The sequence below is a fragment of the Lampetra planeri genome, chromosome 25 (genome assembly GCF_965212315.1).
Source record: "Lampetra planeri chromosome 25, kcLamPlan1.2.h2, whole genome shotgun sequence".
In the NCBI taxonomy this organism is placed as follows: domain Eukaryota; kingdom Metazoa; phylum Chordata; class Hyperoartia; order Petromyzontiformes; family Petromyzontidae; genus Lampetra; species Lampetra planeri.
The window spans coordinates 7898983-7920426 of NC_136131.1; the positions used below are offsets into that span (position 1 = coordinate 7898983).

Genomic DNA, 21444 nt, shown 5'->3' on the forward strand with positions numbered 1-21444 from the left:
TGCGTCGGATAATTTCGCTGAACGAAGCAGAATGAATAGATTGAGAGGACATTAGAATTCTGGGGTTGTTGTTGTTGTTTTTTTGTGTTTTGAGATCTTAAAACGTATCCGGGATTTGATTGGGAGCCGCTGGTGGCATTTGAGTATTGGTGGTTCCGTTCCGTAATTGCGAATGGCAGCGATGTTGTTGTCCAGGAGGTCGATGACAATGTCGAGGTTTGCTGCTGTTTGCCACGCCGAGAGAGCTGGAGCAGAGAGAGAGAGAGATCGTGTAGATCTGCTGTTCCTCCTCCTACGTTGAAGGAGCGAAGGCCACCGTGGTCTTGACTGTGCGGTCAATAGTTTGGGTTGCATAGCCACAGTCGCACTCATGTGGCTTTGTTTTCGTGAGTCTCTGTGTTCATAACAAGGCCGTAGCCATGGAGTCAACATTGGGGGGACCAAATCTTCCAGGGTGTCTGGGACCCCCCCCCCCAGAAAAAAAATATAAATTTGAAAACGAATTTCCTGCCTAAAATATTAAAAAATTCACTAACACACAGGATGGACTTTTTTTGTTTACAATTATGTATAATAGTGTATTGTATTACATTGCTCTGTTTCTTTCTTTCTTTTCTTTTCTTGTTTCATTGCATGTAATAGCAGAGATTAGGGATTAATAAAGTACAGTACAACCATAACCACAATCATATAAACAGGAATCTATTTTGAATATTGTGCTACCAACCCGGCGACCCAAACTGATGCATGGCCAATAGCAGCTGGCACTGGCGAATGCTATATTTAAACCTGTCCCTAGCCTCCTCTAGGTCGACTCAGCCTAAAGAGGACCTGGTGCGATTTCTAAACACCAGTAATGGGGAAACAAAGGCGGACGAGCATTGTGCTGGCAACCCCCCACCCCCCCCTTTGTCTACTGCGCCGACCTTCATATGTGCTCGCAAACAGCACTTGCCCCAACTGTCTATTAAAGTCTATACGGGGGATTTTTGTCTGTATCTGTGTCAGTGAACATGGAACTTCATCTGAAGCACTCATCAAGCAGTGGATTAACGAAGGCGCTGTACATGCAGACATACGCACACGTACACGGCTGGTGGTGTGTATATGTGTGTGTGTGTGTTAAAATCAGTCCGGGCGTGGTGCAGGCCACCCACCTCCTCGTGTGCCGTGCCGGCCTTTATAGGTGCTACTCGCTAACAGCACTTGCCCCAACAGTCTGTCAAGGCTGCACGGGGGATCTTTGTCTTTGTTAAAATCAGTACGAGCGGAGGCTCGTTAAATAGCTTCTAATTAAGCGGAAAATTGCGACTAACTCAGCCTTTATTGTGTGCTCATCCGTCCCCTAACGAGTGGATGCGGTCCAGAGGCGGCGTGTATACGTGCGTGAGTGTATGTGTGTGTTTTTGCCGGGCGTGGCGTTGGCCACCCACCCCCTCGTGTGCCGTGCCGGCCTTCGTGAGGTGCTCGCTAACAGCACTCGAGGCTATATGTGAGCGGAAATCGCGCTAACGAACTCGACGCCGAGTTCGATTGCTTGCTCATGACCAAATAACAGTGGCGAATACCCGAACCGGTCCTGGGTCTCCCCTTGGTCGGCTCAGCCTAAATCGAGTACCTGGCGTAGTGAGTAAGCACTGGGGCGACAAAGGCGGTCGGGCGTGGTGCTGGCCACCCACCCCCTCGTGTGCCGTGACTGCCTTAATAGGTGCTCGCTAACAGCATTTGCCCCAACAGTCTGTTAAGGCTACACGGGGGGTCTTTGTGCAGAGGAGCGGGGAAGCCAATGAACATCTGTCACAGGCACAGGGATGAAACCCCCAGAGAATTAGGGGTTGGCGTCGCGCAGAGAGATGGGAAATGGGACCACCAGACCCGGGCCCCAGTACAATCCCCTTGCAATCCCCTCGACACTTAGGGGATTTCGCTCGCTCAATCATCGATCCTTCATTCACCGTTCATTCAAATGTCCGCCCATTCAAATGTTCAACATCGATTGTTCAAGTTTGGCGAGGTAATTGGCCAGCTAATTGTGCCCGTTAATTGACGGGTCAAGTCAAATAGGGTGTCCGTTGTGTTCATAAATTGTTGGGAGCGGTAGCGCAGTGGTAGGCGCACTGCGCAAGCTGCCCCTGTGAATTTCGATTAACAAGCCACGGCTCGCATCAGTGGCGAGTGACATCGCAAATATATAAATGGACACAATAAAATTTTGAGGGCGGGTAGGATTGCACAGTGGTGACGCTTGTGCTGTATAACAGCAAGCAGGACATGGGTTCGATCGCCGACTCGGGCGCTTTCCTGTGCGGAGTTTGTATGTTCACCCCCCCCCCCCCCGCTGTTCTGGGTTTCCTCCCATAGCTGCACAACATATCCCTGCAATGTAACTGGTATTTGGAAACATGCGTTTGGAGTATTTGGCTGCGATAAAATTCCACGTGATAAGCCACTATCCTTGAGCAATTATTTTTGATAGCTAGATCTCAGTGGGCCGTATCTGGTAAAATAAAAAAAAATGGTTTAGTATTGGCCATGCATCCCAATGCTGAAAAAGTACACGCAGATTACTCAATTGAGATCACACACAGCAGCAACATCGTCACCCTACTGCGACAACTTGACAGGACCCTCCTGCAACGGAAGTCTTGAGACTCTGTGAGGCTTTCCTGGGTAAACTAGCGGAATAATTTTTTTAAAAATAGCGTCCAATGAAAATAATATGCAGGAATTGTTTGGAATAAGTTGAAGAGAATCCAGGAAAACCAACAACTCAATCGAGGGGGATCAACGCTCACATCTCCGCACAGATAGATTAATTAATCCACTGCTGTACTACCACCTCGCATACAATGAGACGTAGAAACGATACAAACAAGAAATCATTGATTGCATACCCTGCAGTAATACGTGTAATTTATACTTAGCAGTAGTATAAATTACTAAAAAGCAGAGGTGGGACAAAGTCATTGTTATGCAAGTCCAAGTCGAGTCGCAAGTCATCAAATTCATGACTCGAGTCTGACTCGAGTCCAAGTCACATGACTCGAGTCCACATCTCATAGGTGGGACAAAGTCATTGTTATGCAAGTCCAAGTCGAGTCGCAAGTCATCAAATTCATGACTCGAGTCTGACTCGAGTCCAAGTCACATGACTCGAGTCCACACCTCTGCTAAAAAGTAGTATAAATTGCGTTGTAAATAAATAATCGATTCTTACACGTAAGATTCGATGATACTTAAGCATAAAATAATCGACAGATATTTACAGGCATCTCGTAATTCAACTAATTTCCTTAATTTAAGATCACGGTTCCACTCAATAATCGATTAAAACAAATACTGTGGCCAATGTAGCGGCCTCTGGTGGCTGATGTGATCAACTCATTACAGTGCTGTCCACGATACGACACACACATAAACAAACACGCGCATCAAAATCAATCGATTATTTTCACCCGCGATTCGATCCATGTATTTCGAGATCAAGTACTCGATTTTAATAGGTAGCCATCGATTGATATGTGAACCTTGTGCAGTTCAGCGTTTAATTGGCACGCCATTCGATCTATGTACAATATTGGGAGAGAAAAAAACCTCACATTCAGTCAAGAAGTGAAACATATAAACAGAACAAAAGGCGGATGTTTCGGCCAATGGACCTTCTTCATGGTACACAAACGTTTTGTTAAGGACCATTTCCCGAAAAGTCGCCTATTACATCCATCCATAATATAGGGGGCTTTTGGGGGTTAGATCGCGTAAATATATAAATGTGTCGTTAACCCCGCCACCACCCGACGCAGCCAATTAGTAAGGTTTGTCACGTGATCAGAACGTGGCCAATTCGTTACGAGTACAGCGACACCGGTTGTGTGTTGGAGAGCAAATCCACAACATTTACAATCTGAGTATTACACACACGTTTCATTTTAAGGCAGCGTAAAGTTAATCAACGCTTCATTTGTGCGCCACTTGCAGTCAATCACCGAGTAATCGATGATAATAATCGATAATAATCGATTACTCTTAATCGATTCGTCGGTCGATATCGAATCCGTGTTGCTTGCGGTCCCACGTGACGCCCCCCCCCCCGTCACAGCCAGCAATGGCGCCGACCATCCAGAGTGCACAGAGAGACGCGGAGTCCAGGTTTGGTTCCCCTCCCGAATTCCCCAAACCCCCGAAACCCAAAATCGAGGGGGACGCCTCTCGCCGGTGCTCGGGGATCCCGCATTGGGGATATAACCTAAAACTTCCCCGGGGTCGCGGTCTCACGGGGTATAAATAACGACTCGGCCTACGGGGACTGAGGGAGAGGCGCATCTGGCCTAGAATCGCTGCCGCTTTGCGATGTGCGATCCCGGCGGGGAGACTAGGCGAGCACGCTCCCGTTTTTTCGGTGTCGCAGTTATTGTTCTTTATTTTTAATTGTATCGTTTCGCGTCGATATAATTGATGTGGTTTTATTTTGGCAGGGGAGGTTGTGTGGCGATGTCGGTATCGCGGCAGGGTTGCGTGTGTGGCGATTGTTAAGTTGCGGCTTAGCAGTGGTGGCGTTTGTGTTGTTTTAAATGTGGGTCGGCTGGTGCCGAGAATGATGGAGAAAGTTGGGCTGAGGATTTAAACGTCAACACAGCGAAGGTTGTGTACGGTATTGCAATAAGTTCGCGCAACAATTGGAGACGCGTCTGTCTAGTCTTTGGTTCTTTCGGTAAAGTCACGTAGAAAGAGAAACTTATAAATTAAATAATAGTATACGACGTTTCGATTGCAACACAAGCAATCATCATCATCAGGTCGCTATCTAGGATCGCAGTTATAGGCGGAACGGAATGAAAATTATGTCACGTGTGGACGGGAACTGGCAAGTGATGGGAACTTGACAATGAAACGTAATGTCCCATTGTGCCTCGAGAACAAACGGGTTTTACTTAGGGGCCATCCTTTTAGTACGTACGCATGGAGGGGGGGTGAAACCTCGATAATAATTTGTCTGTCTACATTGGCCTTCAAATTAGTTAGTTAGTCCGGCGGTGGACTATCTGGTTGCTTAAACACGTTAATATTATTAATCCTTGATCGTTTTTGCGTGGATTAAATATCGGCCGTTCTATAGGATTCGGGGGGGGGGGGGTGCGTCAGGCGGACGTACGCAGGTGGGGGGGGGGGTGTACAGGGAGAGGGGAGAGGTATCAAGTTTTGACAGATGTTTGCGTACCTACTAAATGGATGTCCCCCTAGCGCTGCGTACTGCCTGCTGTGACGTGGTTTTAGAAATACTTTAATGAACTAAAACAGAGTGTAACAAAAGCTCAAACGACGGCATTGTAATTGAGAGAGACTGCCAGGGGAAAACACGGATTGCAGAACATACGCAGGTTCTAGACAATTTAGAATGTTAGTAGAAAGTCAGTGCACCTCGTCACAGGACACGTTGCTCGAAGGGAATGATGGCCGATAGTTAAGACTCGTGACAGGAGTGGCAGCCACGGAATATAGAACGCGTGAGAGAGGACATCCGCGCGGTGTTATTTAACGAGACTAAGAATCAAGTCGGAACTCTGGCAGATAATTCCAACCCTTCGCGTTGGAAAACAAGCCCGCCTTAAACCGATATCTGGGAGCTACTTCTTGAGATCATTTTAAGCGACCTATAACACCCGCGTTGCTACAGAGAGGGTAGTGTGTGATGCATGACATCAACACCGATATTTTTACATCTCGCTCATTTTGTTGTGAAGCTGGGACCATCAGTTCACAATACGTGAGGCCCCGTTTTAATTACAAGATGGTTGTTTGGACTTAAACCCAGGTTCTTGGCAGTGGCAAATCAGCCACATTTAGATTCATAGTTGAATTTTGGGTCAAATCGAGTAAGTAAAATGTGTGCTGGAAACCCTCCGCCACCTGACCAAGCCAATGAATAGAGTTGTCACGTGAACACATTTCACTTACACGATTTGACCTAAAAATGCATTATTAGACAATGTTGGTCATCAAAGCCTCTGTTAAATTCACCTCATAGAGTCCGTGTTTAAATCAAATGTTTTAATCCATTACACAAATTGATGAGAGTGGATGTGATGTCCTGGCTACACACCTGTGCAGTTTTGTTGTTGACTCTGTCCTTGTTGTGTTCAGTAGGTCGAGTTCACACAGAGGAACTCCAGAGAGGTAAGTTCACCACTTCCTCACACTCAACCTACACAAATAACAAACATCCGTGATTAATTTCTAGTCGCTACACATCACGTCTTTTTGCGTCCACATGAAAGTGATTCTTGGTGGTCAATCCAGTGAGGTCACTGCAGTGACACTTGTGAAATGTATGACATTCAGCGGTGGATTGACACACGCCTGTCTATATACATCAGTAGTAATCGCGGTTGTTGTGTTTAAATCTCCAGGTCCGGGTTGGTATGCCGAGTCAAATACTGCAACACCCTTCCCGACATCCCTTTTGACCCCAAGTTCATCACCTACCCATTCGAGGCGAACAGGTGAAGTCTTAACACCAGTTTCACACAGCATCACATCCCTTATTAATTGTACTCATAGGTGTGGGTGCAGTGGTTAGCAGATTGCGATGTACATTGGGCGGCTTGCGTTTGATCCCTGGCCACTGCTAGTACGAGTGGTGAGTGAGATCTGAACCGGTCCAAGGACACGATGAGTTCGACTCGACCGTTAATTACTATCTGGTGCAAGGCCGTAATTATAATATACTAGCTTTACTACCCGGCTTCGCCCGGGACTTGGATTCACCATGCCCGGCCGCGTTTGTCTCCCCAGTGGCGATGTTGGCACACCACACCAATTACTCGTTTGAGGCTGAGTCGACCTAGGGGAGGCCCAGGACCGGTTCAAATAATCGTCACTGGTGGTGGCCGTGAGCGGGAATCAAACTCGGGTCGCCGGGTTCGTAGCGCAGCGCGCTAACCACGACACTACAATGCGTTATGCTTCTACATGCGCCGGTCACGTGACTGATTTGAAATCACAGCTCACTTGCCGTGCAAAAAATATATGCATTATTGAGCTCCCCCCCCTCACCCCAAAAAAAGACAAAAGTGTGTTTTATAATTTTAGCATGGTGTACAGTCTGGAAAGTACCCACATTGCAAATTTCAAGTGTGTTGCATGTTGGGAAGTACGCTAAACATTTGGAACAGACACACATACTCACAACTTTGCCTTTTATATATATGGAGATATTTGGGGGGACACATCCCCCCCAATGTTGACTCCATGGCTACGGCCTTGATCTGGTGTAACGTGTTGTTGGTCACACCACCCTATCGTGCACTGTCATCAACCCACACTGTCCAACGTGTGAAAGTATGGCCAAGCAACCCCATGACTGAAAGGAGTAGGAAGACCCTCATCCAGCAGTGGATTGATAATGGACTCTACTGTATGTAATAATCATAACCAGAAATCAATAATAAAGTTAATTGTTTTTTTTACCCTTTTATCTGGTACCAAAACTGACACCTTTTTTTTTACAAGGAGTCATGTTTGCATTGACTACAATACCTGCGGTCGGAATGCAAACAAAAAACACAACTCTGATAATGTGTGCACTGTCCTTGGAATTCATTGGTCCACACCCGAGACAGCTTTTCTTAGAGCCTAGTCCCACATGGTGTTGGACCAGATGACGCCAAAAGGCGTCGCAAAAAAAAAGGTGTCAGTTTTGTTGCCAGATAAAAGGGTAAAAAAAATAATTATCATATTTTGCTACTGGCAAAGGAGGTTCCAATGGAATAATAAAGTTATTGATTTGAATAATAAAATTAATTTACAGTGAAGAATAATTATAAAAAACACAATAAACACTGAAAAGTGTGCAAAGAAGCATGGAGTGATACTTGCTTGCAATTGCATGGAAAGACAGAAAGAGGAGCGCATGGATTAAATAGAGGTTAATGATTTTAAAACTATAAAGAAAAGTGGGCTTGGGCAATACATGTCACTCAAGGGCAACAATGACGGATGGTTAGAATAAGAATTGTAAAAATAATCATTATGCAGTGGTCACCAAGGAATGGAATGCTTCTTAGAGGATGACTACCGAGGAGATGGAGCAATGAAATCGGTTCATGTCCCATGTGCTCCGTGGATTATTACATCATGGGAGGTGGCGGTGGATTTTTTGTGTTTAGTTTGTTCTTCCCCCGCACCTCCAATTAGCATGGTTGGCTATGTGTACGGTGCAAAGAGGTTCAACAAACGTGCATTTAGATTATTTTGCTGCTTTCAATTTTCAAATTATAATACACTTTGTTGAGCTGTTATTTATGACCAGGTTGCTTCTGAAAAATAAGCTAATTGGCTTTACATGGAAAGACTTTCTTGTGTGTGTGTATTTTTAAAGTTATTTGTTTACCTTTATAACACTGCACTCGTATCGTGTTTTTGTATTGTTGTAACGTTTTGACCCGCCCCTACGGTACATCTTTGAAAAAGAGCTTTATATCTTATTGGATTCCTCCAGTATAAATACATATTCTGATACATAAAAGAATACGCAGGAATTGTAACTGGCGTCTGCTGCAGGTTCGTGCAGTACAAGGCGACGTCGCTGGAGAAGCAGCACAAGCATGAGCTGCTCACAGAGCCTGACCTGGGGGTCACCATCGACCTAATCAACCCTGACACCTACAAGATCGACCCCAATGGTATGCAGCGGTTGTATAAAATCAACAGATTTAATTGTTAGGATAAGTACAAATAGTGAAATCAATCCAGCCGTTATTTTTAATATTTCTCAGACAATGCCATTTTTTGTTCATATTTTCCTGCCCTTTTCCCCCAAAATTACATTTAAACTTTCAAGTGAGCAGTGTACCATGTTGTGTGTTAGATGTGGTCACGTGATGCAAGTGTGCCTATTCTGTATGCAGCGTACCTGGACCCAGCTGATGAGAAGCTTCTGGAGGAAGAGATCGCAACACCACAGGGATCGCGGAGGTAAAGAGGCCCCGGGAGTCTTTATTCATCTGAAAAAACAAAATCAGACTGAAATTAAATATCTAATTTACACAGTTTGAGCATGCGTGCCACTGTTGAAGTCGTGAAGTAAGATGCAACTCGTATCGAGACGCTCTTTCGGTAAAGTCACGTAAGAACCAAGAAGATGAATCCCTGCAGTCACGAAAGCTTTAAATCGAAATCTTGTTTCTATGGGACTCTTTTTTGCCAGTATCAAGGGTCCCATAGATATAACTCCTCGACCCGAACCATTAATGCTTTGATATTCGCATTGTTTTTGTGCTGTTCACCTTTTGGCGTGTTCTGGTCTGACATTGTTAAGACAATGCCATGAAGGAGGCCGTCTCTGGTGTAGGCCAATCAGTTTCAAGGACTATTCTATTTCGGATTTATAAAACGCTCTTTCCAGGACAGTGCATACGTGAGAAAAGCACGTTTGTTTGCATGTTTGGTGGAACCTGTGATAGGGGTGGTGGTGATGGTGGGAGATGTGTGGTTTAATGCAAACTTGATGTCTTGCGATAGGCGTCTATTTGGCGATTGAACATCTTAACACCTGTATTCTTCTCCGGAAAGGGTAAAGTCCATTCCTTCTTTCATCATGTGGGTGCTAGGTTAAACGTTGAATCGCAGGTTCATGAGAGATGGTGATGGCTTCACCCGGCAGTGAACTGTTTCTACTTTGCAGATCCCAGCAGCATGCGAAGGTGGTGCCGTGGATGAGGAAGACGGAGTACATCTCCACCGAGTTCAACCGTTACGGCATCAGCAACGAGAAGCCCGAGATCAAGTGAGTTTCTGCTGCCCCTTCACAGGCTCTCGGTTCACACACAGACACCGACACACACCGACACACACCGACACACACCGACACACACCGACACACACCGAAACACACACTGACACACACCGACACGCGCACCGCTCCCCGGCGTAAAACTCACTGATACACGTAGAGGGTCGTGACGGACTGACACAGTGAGTGGCTTGTCCAGCAAGGTTCTGGAAAGGGCTAGAAAGATGATCATTGCTCCTCCGTATAAAATGCTGAAGCATCGCGTAGTTATATCAAAATGAGAATCTTTATCCTGGAGGAATCCGATGAGCTGTGAAGCTCTTTTTGTCTGATGTCCTGTATACTGGCAGGTGGTACCGACCAACACTCTTGGCCCGTGGGCTAAATTATTTTATTTGACACATTCGTCAGTGATACTGTGTGCTTAAAAAGAAAAGTATAGTACAGGCGACGTTTCAAACAAAGTTTCAGTTTCATTTATTTGGTATAGCCCTGTGAACCATTCAGCTCTTGAATCCGGTGCAACCGCAACAGACAAAAACATGAACAAGGAAAAATCTTAAAGTGACTATGCGCAAACAGAAAAATCCAGGAAAAAACTGCAAAAATCTTCCAGAAAAAAGCACCGTACACCAACGCTGTGTGCAAAAATCCCAGTGGGATGCAAGTCAAACAACAACAACCACAAGACAACTTAGATTAAAGCCACTAGTCTAACTCCGTACTACAACAAACAAACATGGCCAAACCAAAAAACTTTTCGAAATCACCCAAATAAAGCCATAAAAGCAATGCAACAGTGATCATAGCAGTGATAGAGAGGGCCCTTCATAGCACATGAATTAGAGAGGCCAGAGATGTAGTGGACAACAGTTGGAGACTGCCCTTTACACCATTGGGCCTGGATGCGAAATCAGTGTTAATTCTAAATTTGAAGCTTTCGTAACTGCAAGGATTCATATTCTTAGGTTTTTTCGGTAAAGTCACGTAGGTAAAACATTAAAATTAATAAAAATAAAATAAAAATCACGACGTTTCGGAGGCAACACAAGCTTCCGTCTTCAGGTGTAACCGTCACAGCTACGACAGCTGTATTACTTGTATTACTTGATACAGCTGTCGTGATTTTTATTATTATTAATTTTAATCTATTACTTGATACAGCTGTCGTGGCTGTGACGGTTATACCTGAAGACGGAAGCTTGTGTTGCCTCCGAAACGTCGTGATTTTTATTATTATTAATTTAAATGTTTTACCTACGTGACTTTACCGAAAAAACCTAAGAATCAGTGTTAAGAATATTATCCTGATGAGCGGTTGTTGTTGTTGTTGTTCTTGACGTGCGTGTGGAGTTTTTGTGTTGCTCGTGCTTTGTGCAGCGCACCGCCAATGCAGCAACAATGCCGCCGGATAATTTGTTCGACTCCGTTTGAGCTGCATTGGCTTCCGATTGCTGAACGAATACATTGTAAGGTCGCGCTCGTTACACGCAAAAGTGCTTGCCATAAATTAACCAAAATGCCTGGCTGATCTCGTCAAGGAGCATAAACCATCACGCATACTCGGGTAATCCTCGCAGCGGCTTTTGGCGAACCGTCGAACAAAGATGGACACTGCATCGCGTGCTTTCAGATGTTCCTCTGCGGCCGTCTGGAACGCTTTTCTGATGAGGAAGCCACTGGAGCTATGCACTTGTAAATCTAAACTGAAAACGGTTTTTATTTAGAACTGCTTTTTGTGTTTAGTTTGTTGTCCTTCCCTCGCACCTCAGATTAGCACAATTGGCTATGTACGGTGCGAAAGAAGTTCAACATACAGTGATCCCTCGTTTATCGCGGTTAATGGGGACCGGAACCCCTCGCGATAGGTGAAAATCCGCGAAGTAGGATTGGCCCCCTAGGAATTTCCGTATATGTGTGTGTGGGTACCAGAATGTTTAAAATATGTATATTTATACTTTATATATATATTTTACTTAAATCTATTAATTATAAAACCTTAATATTATACATTCACTCTCTCTCTCATACGATATGTATTATGGTGTTCTACACTCACCAATGACAGTAGTATCTTGAGACTTGACTCCAGTAATGACGACGACGACGATGACAATGACGATGACAATGACGACGATGACAGACCTGTGCAGTTCGATGAATGTGATGATGAATGATGATGATGATGGTGTTACTGCACAGGTATAATGAGGCCTTTAAATCAGTTCGAAAAATCCGCGATGCACTGAGGCCGCGAAACTTGAACCGCGAAGTGGCGAGGGATTACTGTACATACATCCATGCGTTATGCTAACCTGCCCTCCCTCCCGTGACGGCAGAATCGGCGTATCTGTCAAGCAGCAGTTCACAGAGGACGACATATACAAGGATCGCGACAGCCAGATCTCCGCCATCGAGAAGACCTTCGAAGACGCCAAGAAGGAGGTGCTGTGCCCCCACGTCGCTGGCGACGATTGAGAGCGATTTGGAAACTAACGGAGTAACGCATTCGTTCCATTTGAGATTGATCTCCCTCCTGTTTCTCCTTCGCCCTCACAGATCGAGGCGCATTACAGCAAGCCGCGGGTCGTCCCTGTGGAGGTCATGCCAGTATTCCCGGATTTCAAGGCAAGTTGTGGAAGAGAGATGTGCTGTGTTTTGTCAGTTTCGTTGTACGGTGGTGCGGGGAGGCCTGGACGTTGCTTCGAGCGATGCCACAGACGGCCTTGTTGGCAGCCGATGGTTCGACTTGGTCAGAAATGTGACGGTTGCACCTGCTACCGGTCTCCTCGCGATCGAGAGCTTCGGTCGAGGGAGGAGACGGCTGTCACATTGCAGATACGTCGCCCCGTCTCGACACGCAAACTCCAGCAGCAGATTGCGCACTTTGGTTCAGGGTCAACGTTCGAAGTGCGACCCTCAAAGGAATGGTGCCGCTCCCATGGTCGCCACCCGCCCCCCCACCCTCGAGATCTGCGGATCAAACAAACCGCTTGAGACACCGGTACTGGACGGCAGGCAGCAAGAGCAGTTGATGCGAATGCTGTCGCAAGAGGTCACACGTTTGGCGAAACGGTCCTTCGCTGACGATGCGTGATGAATGTGGAAGAGTTAATTTGCATTGAGACCGCGCGAGAACGTTTACACACCTGCAGTGTGACCCTCGGGGAACGAGCCCCGGCACTACTTCCACCACCACCACCACCAAAGATGGCCTGGGACTCGGTGGCGCGGTCCTGCGATAAATCTTGCAAAAAATGCCGGTTTGACTGTTGTCCGGCGAACAGTATTCCTGTTAGCAAGGCGGGTGAGTAAACTGCTGCCCCCGTATGCGTGAAACAGAGGTTGCCCAAAGACGGGATCTCAGAGGTAACTCTGTGATGTCCGCTTGTGCGGGCCATTCTCTTAACACGATGGGAGTCGTGCTTGCTCTGCCAGATTTATCAACGGATTCTTCTTCTTATGACGCGACAGCTAGAAGAATCGTCGTGACAGGGAAGAAGACAAAGCGTTTCAGTATAGATGGGTCGTTTAATACAATTATAACAATAATACATTTATGCAATAATTAATGTCTGTGTTTGCCGCCCCCCGCCCCACCTCCTGCAGATGTGGATCAACCCGTGCGCTCAGGTCATCTTCGACTCGGACCCGGCACCCAAGGACATGCCCGGGACGACGGCCGTGGAAACGATGTCGCAGGCCATGATCAGGTACGCCGCGTGTTGATCCGTAGTGCGTGGCGGTGGAAGATGTGATCGGGGTGGGGGTGGTGATGATGGCGGTTGTGATGCTGTCAAAGTAAGTTTATTTTTGTTTACACATGCACCACCTTTCTGGCACAAGTCTGCCACTCAAAGCGCCATCACATTCATACTGAAACACAAAATCTGAAAATTCAAAACAATGAGAAAATGTGTATATATGTATATCTACATACTAATTTTCGTTGTTTAAGATGTAAAAAAACCAAAAGCAAGTTGTGGCTGCGAGTTAATTGTTGGTCGTGGAAGATGTGATCGGGGGGGGGGGGGGGGTGGTGATGGGGCTGGTCAAAGTGATAATGGTGGCGGCCGTAATGGTCGTGGCAGTAGTAGGGGTGGTGGATTCCTACACGCCCCTCGGTAAGGAAGCGCTCTCCATCTCCTGCATTGGGCAGTCGACCGCTAAACCCGTCGGCAGCGTTTCTCGCCGAGCGTTGATCGTCGAGCCGTCCGTCGTGCCTTGACCGTTGCCTTGACCTCCCCAGGGGCATGATGGACGAGGAGGGAAACCAGTTTGTGGCGTATTTCCTGCCGTCGGAAGACACGATGCGCAAACGCAAGCGCGACTTGGACGAGGAGCTGGACTTCATGGCCGAAGAGGAGTAAGGATATTTTCGTTTTTTTACTTTTACTCGTGCTTTCCAAGCACGGTTAAAAAGCGTTGGTGCATTAACTCCGTCCGTCTCTGTCTTTTTGTAATGCAGGGAGGGTGGAGGGTGGAGAGTGCATGATAACTCTCAGTAAACGATCCGATAAGAATGAAACTCCAGGCCATTAATAAAAACTGAAAAAATTACCAAAAATCACTAAAAACTGAAAAAATTACCAATAATCACTAAAAACTGAAAAAATTACCAAAAATCACTAAAAACTGAAAAAACTACCAACAATCGCTAAAAACTGAAAAAAATACCCCAAAACAACTAAAAACAGACGAAAATACCCCAACACCACTAAAAACTGAAAAAATTGCCTTTGTGCTTGTTCGCCTTTTGGCGTTCTCTGCTCTAACAGTGTTGAAGGCAAGGCCACAAATGGAGCCGTCTCTGGTCTACCCCAATCAGTCTCAAGGGCAATGCGTGTTTAACCGCAAGCATGATGTGCGGTTAAAGCAGACTCGATGATGCCTTGCAATAGGTGTCTGGTTGGTGTCGGAACGTCTAAACGAGCGTGGTGGCAGTCGTCGTAGCAATGACGCCCTCCTCTTCGCGGCCGTGTCCCCGCAGTTACGAGTACCGCATGGCGCGCGAGTACAACTGGAACGTGAAGAACAAGGCGAGCAAGGGCTACGAGGAGAACTACTTCTTCATCTTCCGGGAGGGCGACGGCGTCTACTACAACGAGCTCGAGACCAGGCGAGCACGAATCCCCCCACCCCCTCCCCCGTCTTGTTTGTCTCTGCGTCCGTATGTCTGTCCCCTCTGCCTGCCAGTTCATGGAAACCCATTGCGTGTCTTCCCGTCCGTCTGCCTGTTTGCCAGGTTGTCTGTCTGTCCACCGTTACATCCGTCAATTTGTCTGCCTGCCTGCCTTCTCTGTCTGCCCCTTTGTCTGTCTGGTCTGCTTGCCTGCCCATCTGTTTGTCCATCCCTCTGTACGTGTGCCTAATTGCCTGTCTGCTCATCTGTCCACGCGTCCGTGTGTGTGTGTTAATGGGGTCACAGTGTAGCCGTCAGCGCGCTGCATTACGAACTCGGGAGACCCGAGTTTGATTCCTCACTCGTTGCCAACACCAGCAATGATCTTCTGAATCGGTCCTGGGCCTCCCATGGGTCAACTCAGTCTCAAACGAGTACCCAGTGCGATGTGTAAACATCACAAAGGCGGCCGGGGCGTGGTTCTAGCCACCCACCCCCTCGTGTGCCGTTCCGGCCTTCGTAGGTGTTCGCGAACAGCGCTTGCCCCCAACAGTCTGTTCAGGCTATAGTGGGGTGGGGGGTGTGGATTTCCGTGGTTGTGCTAATGGAAAGTGTGTGGCTTTGTTGCTTCGTGCAGAGTGCGGCTGAGCAAGCGGAGGGCGAAGGCCGGGCAGAGCGCGCAGACGAGCGCCAACACGGTGCTCGGCGTGAGGCACCGACACATGAACGAGAAGGAGCTCGAGGCACAGGTGCGTGGGCAGGGGTGGGGGCAGGTGCGTGGGCAGTGGTGGGGGCAGGTGCGTGGGCAGGGGTGGGGGCAGGTGCGTGGGCAGGGGTGGGGGCAGGTGCGTGGGTGGAGGGGAGGGGTGGGAGAACGGTGAGTGAAGGCTTTGTGCTCGGGGTGAGAGTTGTCGTCGTTGAGAAGCGGCTCTCTTGCGCTCACTGTGCGTGGTGCCATCTGCTGGTCGTCTCGGTCAGTCAAGGTCATTGTCAGTCCTGTGACCTCGTGACAGCGGGGTGAGCACTTCAGCACTCGGCGCGAATGCCTGGCACCACAAGCGCCGCAGCGGCATCGCCGCGAGTAGACCTCCTGGGGACGCTGCCATTGCGGGGAGTAATGGTTCGCACAGCGGACTTGCAACCCCAAAGGTCGCCGGTTCGATTCCATCTCTCCCGGCGTGGCTGTTGAAACAATAATTGCAAGTTTTTAGTCTCCGCACCCAGCAGTATAAATTGCTACACCACAGTTAGTCTACGGTCGGTGGGTCACGTGTGGTGGGCTAAAGTGTGGGGGGGTATTCCCGCCCACGTCTTCCAAAACCTCTAGCCAGTGTTGCAAGTGGGCCGCATGCGGAATCAGAATCTTTATCTCGACTGGAGGAATCCCATGAGCTATGCAGCTCTGATTCACAGATGTCCAGTGGGGGCGGGTCAGCAAGTTACAACAACAAACAATACAAACAAACGATTGGAGTGCAAAATGGAGAAAGGGCACGCAAGTCATACATAATTTCATGCCGATTTTGGCAAGGTGGCAAAATAGCAACAATCCAAGACCACAGCAAGACAACACAACACGCGGTGTCTCAATTAAATTGCATATTCAAATAAAACTATTCGTACACGGGGTGAGAGGGGAGGGGGGTTATAAGGTTCAGAGTTACAATACCTTCCGGAACGCCCTCTAGTAGAGCGTTGGTGTGACGTGGAGTGTTGACGCTGGCGCCCCTTTGCTCCGTGCAGGAGGCGCGCAAAGCGCAGCTGGAGAACCACGAGCCGGAGGAGGACGAGGAGGAAATCGAGCCCGACAAGGAGAATCGCGAATCAGGTGCGTGACCGTGATGATAATGATGGTGGTAATTGTGATGATGATGGTCGTGATTGTGATGATGATGGTGGTGATTGTGATGATTGTGATGATAATGATGGTGGTGATTGTGATGATAATGATGGTGGTGATTGTGATGATGATGGTGGTGATTGTGATAATGATGGTGGTGATTGTGATAATGATGATGGTGATTGTGATGATGATGGTGATTGTGATGATTGTGATGATAATGATGGTGGTGATTGTGATAATGATGGTGGTGATTGTGATAATGATGGTGGTGATTGTGATAATGATGATGGTGATTGTGATGATGATGGTGATTGTGATGATGATGGTGGTGATTGTGATGATGATGGTGGTGATTGTGATGATAATGATGGTGGTGATTGTGATGATAATGATGGTGGTGATTGTGATGATAATGATGGTGGTGATCGTGGTGATGATGGTGGTGGTGATAATGATGACAGTGATAATGACGGTGGTGATTGTAATGATGATTGTCGTGATAATGATGACGGTGATAATTGTAATGATGATGGTGGTAATGATGGTGATGGTGGTAATGATGGTGATTGTGATGATGATAATGGTTGTGGTGGGGGGGATGGTGGTTGTGACATTATTGGTTATATTTGTGATCGTGGTGTTGATAACATTCGTAACACCAACCAAGATGATAACATCAACCATATTGATGATGTGTGGGGGGGGGGGGCCGATTCCCCAGGCGCGGAGGATCGCGCTAGCGGCGACGAGAAATCTGACAGCGACCGCGAGGATGACGCGGAGGGGGCCGCAGCGGGCAGGGGGACGCCCCCCGCGGGGGGCAGGAAGGGCGAGGAGGAGGAAGGGGGGCGGGCGAGGAGCAGCAGCAGCAGCAGCAGCGAGAGCGGAGACGACCGGCAAGCGAGGGAGGCGCGAGACGAGGAGGAGATCTTCGGCAGCGGCATCGACGACAGCGACAGCGACGAAGGTCGGTGTGGGGGGGGGGGGGGAACGACACACGAGGCCGTGAGCGCCTGTGTGTTGCGCGGAATGGCGGCCGCGCTAACTGCTACGAATCCTGGCGACCCCGAGTTCGATTCCCGCTTACAGCCGGTGACGATTATCTCAACTGGTCCTTGGCCTCTGCTGGGTTTGACACGGCCTCAAATGAGTACCTCGTGCGTGCGGCGTGTAAACATCACCACTAGGGGAGACAAAGGCGGCCGGGCGTGGTGCTGGCCACCCGCTCCCTCATGCACTGTCTTGGCCTTCATAAGTGCTGGCTCGCGGCACTTGCCCCGAAAGTCTGTTAATGCTATAAGGGGGTTCTTTGTCTGGTCTGCATGTGTGTGCGTGTGTGTGGGCAGCGGTTGTGCAATGGTAGCACTCGCAGCAAATACCAGTGACGATTATCTGAACCGATCCTGAGCCTCCTCTACGTCGACTCGGCCTCAAATGAGTACTTGGCGTGATGTGAAAACATTACCACTGGGGAGACAACTGTGGCTGGGTGTGGTGCTGGCCACCCACCTCCATCAGGTGCCTTTCAGCCTTCATCGTGCTCGCTAACAGCATTTGCCCCAGCAGTCTGTTAAGGCTATAATGGGGGATTATTTTTCTTCTTCATGGAAGTGGTGATCGCACTGCGCTTCAAACCCCGCGACCCGAGTTCAATTCCCGCTCACGACCAACACTTGACAATTACGTGAGCCGGTCCTGTTGCTGTACGTGCATGGTAACAACTGCTTTTGCACCGTACCCAGCTGACCGTGCCAATCGGAGGTGCGATCGATACGCACGCGGCCTATAATCCAGCAGCAAGGGCTGACGGGTCACGAATGCCTCTGCACTTCATTCCCTTTCCCGTGGCCGTCGTGGTCGCCATGTCCTCTGGCAGCACAGCACGTTGAATCCCTCTCGCTCTGTCCGTCTCGTGCGCGCCGGAACAGGGGCTGAGAGCGGACAAGGGAGCGACAGCGACGGAGGAGCCGGCGGAGACACTCGGAGGAGCGGCGGCGGCGGCGGAGCGAACAACAACAGCGGCGGCGGCGGCGGGAGCAGCAGCAGCAGCGGTAGTAGCAGCAGCAGCAGCGAGGCGGGGTCGGATGCCAGCGAAGCAAGCGACGATGACGACAACTAAGGGCAGCTCGACAATCCTCATCGTCGTCGTCACGAAGAGGCCGCCGTCATCCGCAGGTTGACGGCACCGAGAGTCCCCCGGCGTGCCGAGCCGCACCCTGGCAGTGCAGTCGCACCGCCTGCACACCTTGCCCGACAGCGCACCGTTCCTTCCGCCCGTCAGCCCGGACGTTACCAGCCGGGGTGGCGCAACTTTCGCGGTGCTGCTTTCATTCTGTGTGGAAACGGTAACGGCGAATTGTGCGCGATAACCACTGGAAATGAGTGGGCGTTAGAGTAGTAAATGGGTACCACTCGCGCTTTGTTAACTTGGTGTTGGTACCGATTTCTGCTCTGGCTCGGTGGACTATTGTTGATTTGCTTCGCCATCGAGCGTAGCTGCGACGCCCAACGCAGCCCATGTTGGAACACGCTAGGATCACGGCGGCACGTGCGTTCCGTCTACAGCGCGTGTCAGAATGGGGGGGGGGGGAGGAGAGCCCATCACAATCGTTGCAGGGTGGTTTCTAGTTCACCATTTTTTAAGTCTATTGAGGGTAGCTCTGGATAAAGGTCGCGGGCAAAATGAAAACCGGTTGGGAAGGGTTGTTTCGAAGAAAACCTGTCCGACTCGCGAACTGGATTAAAATTCACTTGCAGCCCCCTTCGTTCGATCTGATTCTGGATGGAGGGGGGGGGCCCTCTCGATGTCACGCGAGTCATTATGGCGTTGTTTGACCGTGCTTTGGCAAAGTACGTTCCGTGGCCAATCCATCGATCTTGATTGCAGCTATTCGAAACAGAACTGTTAACAAAAACGATCTAATCACCATGCAGGTGGTGGTGGCCATTAACCAGAAACCACTGCGTTTTGGGAGAATAAAAACAAAACACCTCTAACCTACTGCAAATGAAAACGGAGGCAGTTTAGATTCGAAAAAGTTTAGCTACGTCTCCTGTCTGAACGTCAACGTAGTCATGGTGGTCATCGTTGGTTCAATTTCAAAAGTCTAGGGCCAGACCGCCACGCGTGTTGATAAACATTAAATGTGCAGCGCATCGCCCATGATCGATCCACTGCTGGATTAAGGTTCCCCCTCCTCCCCAAGATGCCACCACCTCCGACGGTCCTGCGATGTAGCGACACATCCAGCATCTGACCTGCACGAGCAGATTGACGCTCCATCTCCTCGTCAGGAGTACTTCCGGACACGCTCCATTCCTCGGCTGGCCGCTCCCATTATGCTTAACCATAGCCTCCAAGAAGAGTTGGGGAGGCCTTCATCCAACAGTGGATAAAGCGTGGCTGATAAATAACAGAAACTGCATTAAATTTGGACCACATTCACTATTGAATCGATAACTATTTGTCACCACTGTGAAAACCACCAATCGCATTCATTGACGTCTACACTAATTAAGTGAACACCTGTCACTCAATTTGGGGTAACACCAAAGCAAGCAATCATCCCCCCCCCCCCCACTGGCAGACTGCTGCACAGTCACCTCGTGCTGCACAGGGACAGCTGCCACCTCTGGGGATTGGGGGGGGGTGCCCCTTTCCCCTCCGTGCGTTGAGTTGCCACGTCATGCTCCGAGGGCGTATGTGGAAAATGCTTAATTAGAAACAAAATCGGTTAATTGCAGGAGATCGCGTCTAACCATCACCGGTCAGAGGCCAATGCAGTTGCCACCATACTTTCACAGGTCGTGAAAGCATTGAATGATGGAAAAACCAAAGGCTTTACCCCTTTTCGGCAGAAACAGGGAGGTGTTTAGATGTTCCAACCCACCAAGGGAGACCTGTCACAAGGCACCGAGTGTGCATTAACCACGTGCATTTGATAAACCGTGCAAAGAAATACGCGTTGACAATGCACGGTCCTTGAAACAGGTATGGCCTGGACCAGTGTCTTATTTTATGAGCTGGTCGAAGTACTACCGACCAAAGGACACCAAGAGGCAAACACACAAAGCAACCACCAAAGCCTTACTAGTTGGGGTTAAGCAGTTCTATGTAGGTCTTGCTACTGTCTTAAAGGGCCCCATATCCTTAAAATTGTTCACCTTCATTAGGTCTATAACACCCAGAGCAAGGATCGGTGCAGAGAAACCTCAAAGGTTTCCCGCACCTCCGATTAGCACGGTGTGCTACGTACGGGCTCGGGGTTCCAGTTGACCTGTTGCACAGGCTGGTCGCTTGCTCACTCGGCGCGTGTTGGCGCCATCGCGAGTGGACGTGACCAGAACCAGCCGGCAAGGCGTGTGCTTGGCAAGGAGCAGAGGGGTGTAAAAAAATGTTGATGTTACTTTACGCAAAGTCAACGACTTAGTGGGCGAGTGATTGCTAGGACTTTTTTTTTTATGTAGAGTTGACCATTCAAGTTTCTCGTGTATACCAAGCCTGTCTATATTTTTAACTTGTGCTGAGAGTTTAATAAAAATTGTTTTAAGCCATGCAAAGCCATCCTGTGTTTGTCTGGGAAAACATCCCTTTAATTGGGGGGTGGGTACTGAAATTGAAATGCTGCTACCACAGGGTGACGGCACACCAGGGCTTGCCATTCACAGGCCAATCCGTCAGATTCCTTC

General features: G+C 48.6%; 1 protein-coding gene across 1 annotated transcript; it reads left to right on the forward strand.

Moving 5' to 3' along the window:
• The first annotated feature begins 4071 nt into the window (after positions 1–4071).
• PAF1 (PAF1 component of Paf1/RNA polymerase II complex) lies at positions 4072–21309 on the forward strand. Its single transcript, XM_078606169.1, has 15 exons — positions 4072–4149; positions 6142–6174; positions 6408–6500; positions 8560–8681; positions 8907–8973; positions 9683–9784; positions 12130–12235; positions 12350–12418; positions 13400–13503; positions 14040–14156; positions 14781–14909; positions 15550–15661; positions 16656–16740; positions 17477–17722; positions 18684–21309. Exons 1-15 carry the CDS (start codon positions 4106–4108, stop codon positions 18872–18874), a joined length of 1620 nt encoding a protein of 539 aa, XP_078462295.1. The 5' UTR covers positions 4072–4105; the 3' UTR covers positions 18875–21309.
• The last annotated feature ends 135 nt before the right edge of the window (positions 21310–21444 follow it).

Bases quoted from the DNA above. Each gene is read 5' to 3' on its own strand.
- PAF1 (XM_078606169.1), top strand. From the start codon at position 4,106: ATGGCGCCGACCATCCAGAGTGCACAGAGAGACGCGGAGTCCAG. The intron at 14,157-14,780 runs GTAAGGATATTT...GTGTCCCCGCAG, and splicing joins GACTTCATGGCCGAAGAGGA to TTACGAGTACCGCATGGCGC. The intron at 17,723-18,683 runs GTCGGTGTGGGG...GCGCCGGAACAG, and splicing joins CGACAGCGACAGCGACGAAG to GGGCTGAGAGCGGACAAGGG.